General features: G+C 37.6%; 1 protein-coding gene across 1 annotated transcript in view; it reads right to left on the minus strand.

Moving 5' to 3' along the window:
• LOC135153124 (E3 ubiquitin-protein ligase Su(dx)-like) overlaps positions 1–5,222 on the minus strand; it is a 51,962-nt gene extending 46,740 nt beyond the window's left edge. Inside the window, exons 1-2 of the mRNA XM_064094861.1 lie at positions 5,052–5,222; positions 1,043–1,147 (exon numbers count right to left, since the gene is read on the minus strand). Coding sequence (XP_063950931.1) covers positions 1,043–1,088 — 46 coding nt within the window. The 5' untranslated portion in view covers positions 1,089–1,147; positions 5,052–5,222. The remainder of the gene's footprint in view (positions 1–1,042; positions 1,148–5,051) is intronic.
• Positions 5,223–6,000: the final 778 nt, after the last annotated feature.

The following is a 6,000-nucleotide window of genomic DNA, read 5'->3' on the forward strand; positions in this document are numbered from 1 at the left end:
ATGGTGTTGCAGCATTGATCGTTGATCGTATCGTTTGGATCGCTTTACACTTGGTCAACACCATGAAAGTCTACATGTGGGACCACAATAATAAAAAACATTTACCGAGTGTAACATCATCATAAATCAAAGTAAAGAAAGAGAGTCAAGAAAGACCTGAATATTCTTCATTTTTTCAGTAGTTTCCAACTAAATCTAAACAATTTTAAGGTAATATGGAAAATAGACGGCAATTTCATGGATTTTTGCAAAATGTGAAATTTTAGCCACTTTTGGTAGGTTTTTTTTTTGGTGTGCATCGGCAAATTGCTCAAGTAGCGCATGCGCAGTCATTGCACACATAGAACGTAAGATTCGATGGCACGGTTTTTCGAACGAGGTACCTGGCGATAAATTATTGGTAATTGGCACTGATTTTACATCAGTTTCCACTGTTTTTTTTTTACTGGTTTGACATAATCTGAGAGATAGTTGTGATTATCCAAAAGATATTGAAATTTAGAGGGTCTACTTATATTTTATTTCCAAAACAACCACTTGCCCGATCGGGCAATTGACTTTGAGAAATGCTTGCCCGTACGTCATTTTCACTTGCCCCGGGCAAGCGGGTTTGTCGCGCCCTGCATATATGAAGCAACGTTCTTGCCAGGCTCGTTCTCGGTGCGTGCGAAGTGTGGTAGCTATCAGGATAAAAAATATCAATACCAAAGAGCTAATAGATTGCTGCTAAATGCACCACATGTGTAATGCTCCTCCGGCCACACAGCCGTTGCGTGAATTGCGACTGAAGCAGAAAATTAAGGCATCACTGACACCTTCAAAGATCAAAGCCAAAGGAAAGGATTGATATAAAGTCCAACTCATTTTACAGTTAAAAGTTTTATGCAATTGTCATTTGCATGACGCACCTCTTGACCCCGAGGAATGGTGCGTCAAGGTTGCGTCATGTTCCCCAGAATTGTGACACACAGTTCCGTCATGGACGCAAAATGTCTGTCACAAGACTGACCCATACATGTATGTGCAATCATATTAAGCTTACTTGTAACATGAAGTTGGGACAATGTCCCGCCATCTGGCTCCGCCATCACTGCACAGCAGATTTAAACACAGCTTGTACTATCCACTAATTCACTATGATATATACCTGAAATGAGACAAGAATATACACTCTAAATAATGATGTCATGTAACAGAAAACAGATACAGTCTGCCAGAATAGATTTACTTGATTTGTAAGGCTGCACTTGATCAAAAAGCTTGAGAAAATAATTTGCATGTATTTCCTTCAGAATTAAAGTCATCAAAGAAAAAGGGAAAGCCATTCTTCATATAATCTGGTTAATTTCCCCACAGTTTATAGTTTTCATCGGGAAGAATGATTTTCAATATTTCTACACACTTTCAACTAGAGATGCTCGGCGGGTCGCGCGGCCGAGCACATGTATCCCCGAACCCACCACGTCATCCGTCATTGCGATATATAGAGCTCACACAGAAATTTGACAAATAAATACAATTGTCATGGCGACAATGACCCGGCCCACATGTTGCCTGTGGGTACCAAATTTGATGACAATAATATGACGTAGCAGCGTGACTCTGCAGAACCTAAAGTATTGTCCAGTATCACCTGTTGGGGAAAGTATAGAGTAATCTGGATATATTTTGTAAATCTAACCCTAAGGCCCCCCACCAAAAATGATAGGCATCTTCGCTTCACCTTCTAATATTGCTTCTGTGTGTGCCATCTGTTATGACAAACTGGAAAAAAAGTTACAGGTTTTACCCAATTTTCCACAAAAAATATGGTTACCATGGCAACGCTGTCTCCGCCCACACTCAAATCAATAGGCGGCTTTGCTTTACCATAATGGACCTTCATGCTACATTCGAAGATGATTGATGAAGAAACGCAGCTGGTAGAGCGCTCATGACATCTCTGCTATTTCCACAAAAACAACTGTTACCATGGCAACTATGTCTTTGCCCACACCAAAATCGATAGGCGGTTTTGCTATACCATACTCATCCAATTGTGTTTTAAAGGGGAATCCTGCCTTGGTCATAAAATGTTGTGCTGTATAACTGTTGAAAAGGAGAACAAGTGCAGTCTCGCCTGCATTACGCGATTCATATAGCAGCAGTGCTGACTTTGAAAACAACTATCTTCACAAAAAACACCATTTGTATGATGATAAATACTATGTTCATTGACCCTAAATGACATTTTACCTTGATTGTGTAACGAGACTTATGTGCAAGACGATCAGTGATACTTGATTACCCTTACATGTATGTCCACATTTCATGAAGATCCATAAACTTTCAAAGTTATGATGGCAATTTAACAAATACCCCCAACACAGCCAAAGTTCATTGACCTTGGTCATGTGACCTGAAACTCAATGCAGGATGTTCACTTATGCTTGATTACTCTTATGTCCAAGTTTCATCAACTACATGTAGATCCATATAATTTCAGATTTATGACATTAAAATTAAAAAACTTTACCTTGGTTAAGAGCCTTGCACGTAAACTTTAATGTTGACCTGGAAATGACCTTTGACCTTACCATGTGACCTACGACTGCAGCATAACATGCAGGTCCCCCAAGTCCATCTACCATCCAAGTTTGGTTGAAAAGCGACTTACGGTTGTGGAGTAATGTGTCATTAGGTTTGTGACGGACGGACGACGGACGGACTACGGACGGACGACATTTGGATCCCTAAGTCTCGCCTTCACCTTCAACTTGGCGCACACAATGTTTTAAAGCTTTGGCCCTTTTTGGGTGTTTATTTTTCTTTACAAGTCAATTCTTTATATGAGCTTAATTTCATTCCAAAGCTGCAAAACATGGAACAAACCATACATTGTTGGAATCACAGAGGACTTTCCTTGATAGGCAAAATTGCAGTGATTAAAGCTTTAGTCTTGCCTCAGTTACTATATTTGTTTTCTGTGCTATGCATTCCAATTCCAAAGTCCTTTTTTAAAAAGCTTAACACGCTTCTCTTTAAATTTATTTGGAGTAATGGAAATGACAGGGTCAAAAAGAATGATTTTGATAAATGTGGCTTGCGTATGATTGACCCGAAACTTAAGCTAATGCTCAAAGGATGGTGTGGGTCAAATATTTATTGGACCCTCAGTACACTAGTTTAAAAGAAAAATGTTTCCTTCATTCTTTGAAAGAAATAAAGAAAGAAAGAAGAAAAACAGGAAGGAAGGGAGGGAAAGAAAGAAAAAAGGACACAAAGTTGAAGGAAAAAATAAAATAAAGAATAAAAGAAAGGATGAAAGAGAGGGAGGAAAAAATAAAGGGAGGAGAGAATAAATATAGAGAAAATAATGGGAGAGAAAGAACGAAAAGAAAAGGGAGAAGGAAGCAAAGAAAAGTTTAAGGAAAAAAAAACGAAGGGAAAAAAGGAAATTTAAAAAAGGAGAGTAAGACAAAGAAGGAAAGAAAGAAAAATGAACAGAGAGAAAAGATCAGGAAAGAAAGATAGGGAATAAAGATAGATGGAATAAAAAAAGGGGCAAAGAGGAAGGATAGAATGATGAAGAAAAAAGGATATGAAAGAAAGAAAGAAAAAAGTACAATCTTAATACAAACAAAAAATCCCATAATCTAACAAAAATCATGATATTTCGTGTTTCTAAATATATTTAGATTAGAAATAGAATGTTTTAGAAATGAGGGGGGGGGTCGGGTGTCCGGACACTTTATATTTTGGAAGCCTTCTTTTCTTTCTTTAGATTAAACTAAAAATACGAAATAGTTGTAATCATCTTTTATTTTGTTCTCTATAATATTTTTAAAATCATAATTATTTTTTGTACTAAAAATTGTAAAACTTCGTTTGTAAATTTTTCCAAATGACTTTGTAACTTAAAATGAATCGTCCTGACACTGAACTGGGTATACTTCTTTGTGGTCCCAAACATGTTATTTTTAAGTTCTTTATTATGTAGAATAACAATTTTTTGTACTTTGTTCTCATTTTTAATTTTACTGGTTTGTAAATTAAATTTATTCGCTCCACGGCCCCTGCTATTTTCCAAAAACGATCCAGAGACAAGAGCTGAGCTAGCACTGAGCTCCCGTCATTCATTACACTCACTTTCAACTTACACAAATAGGAGTACGGTACGTGGGGCACCGGAGGGTACTCCACGATGCGACAATCGCCAGAGAAATGCCCCGCAGATTCGTCGTTATATTATCAAGACCATTGTAAACACGCAAATGATTTTTGCATAAAAATAAAGCTCAAAGTATGCTTTTTCACCTTATTATAATTTCTAAAACATGTACGAGTAGGGAAAGATTTAGGCCTAACTACTTAAAAAAGACAGACATACCTAAAATGACCAATCTCCAACTTCCTCCGTTTGTAATTTTGTTGAGTCAAATCAGATTGTGACGTATTTGGTATGTATGCAAAGGGGATCATCTCAGAAGTTCAACCATACAATTGTACATAAAACTTTTATTAAAAGACGTACATCAGGAATCCGTACGAAGATATTATGCCTGTTAGAAGAACAGCAAGTCGTCACAGTCGTGTTTCAATTTTGAAAAAAAAATGAGCTCGGAGAGAAGTTATGTGGGAGAACGTCGTTTACGGCGGTGCCTCGCAGGGTCCTTCAAAAAATCTCTGACCTCAGATTTTACAAGGCCGAGGCCGGGGGCTTATCGCGTTATGTAAGCGGGCTCCAACTTTCGCCTGGCGGCTCACCGATCGATGTTACTTAATACTTTTACAGTTTTAGATATCTTTCCTTCGCCCGAAGGAAGCGATAACAAAGGATTAACAGAGGATTTGGAAGATGGTTCTCCTTCTCTTAATAGCTCCATCAGTCCATGGACGGGTATTAGTACGGTACCGTACGGTACCGTACGTGTAACTGTAACGTTAAGTGGGAAGGGAGGGACTTTTTTTTTTCATAAAAATTACCTTTTTCTGCCAAATGAAAGAATACACATTACGGTACTTAGGTCCTAAGATATTCACAACAAACATACTATTACTAAGTTACTTACTAAAATCCGGGTAAAATTGTCGGCATTTTCTTGAAAATAATGAAACAAGTAATCCTGTTCTTGGTTGTGTAGATTCTAACGTTAGTTTTACTAGCTACGGTGCTTGTCTTGTCAACGCAGCATGCAAGAGGCACAATACAATCGAATCGCCAATTGATAACATAACATACAGTGCCAGTCACAAGATGGATTCGTAAAGATAGAATTGATCACGTGACCTGTTGCCGATGACGTCACCGATCGCTGATCAGATCATCAGTACAGTGCACAGAAATACAATTCGTTGGTACAGTGCATGGAGCAGCGATGACCTTTCCCTCTGCAAATTTTATTCTTGGTTCATGAGAGGGCGACAATTAAGAAATAGAATTCGACAGGAAGGAAAAGTGGTATTCTGAGATCCATTTATCTCAGATAATATAAAATATTTAAGTTATTTCCGTTAAAATCAGTGAACCATTTTATCCTCATTTTATCCACGTATTTTTATCCTAATGCAAACTAGTCAGGCAGGCAGCATATATCATGAAGGACGTTCCACAGTTATGATGTAATCCATGTCATTTTCACCAAATTTTGCACAGAGTTACTTTATTACCTAAATCCCGGGACCTAAATATTCCAAATATGCACAAATTGATATGGGTCCATGTGCTTGCATTTTTGCTATCGTGCTTGAAATGTCTAGAGAAATACGCTATAAAAATAATTTTGCATTTTAGACCCCACGAAATTACAACGTTGAGTTTATAATCAGTCAAAGTCCATCTCATTTCACCAAATTTTACATGACAGTTCTGAGTATACTTATCCTTATTTTATCCACGTATTTTTTATCCTAATGCAAATTAGTCAGGCAGGCAGCATATGTCATGATTTAAGGACGTTCCACAGAAAAAATGAAATTCATGTCATTTTCACCAAATTTTTCACGGTGTCACTTTTGCAC

Source organism: Lytechinus pictus, chromosome 2 (genome assembly GCF_037042905.1).
Source record: "Lytechinus pictus isolate F3 Inbred chromosome 2, Lp3.0, whole genome shotgun sequence".
Taxonomy (NCBI): domain Eukaryota; kingdom Metazoa; phylum Echinodermata; class Echinoidea; order Temnopleuroida; family Toxopneustidae; genus Lytechinus; species Lytechinus pictus.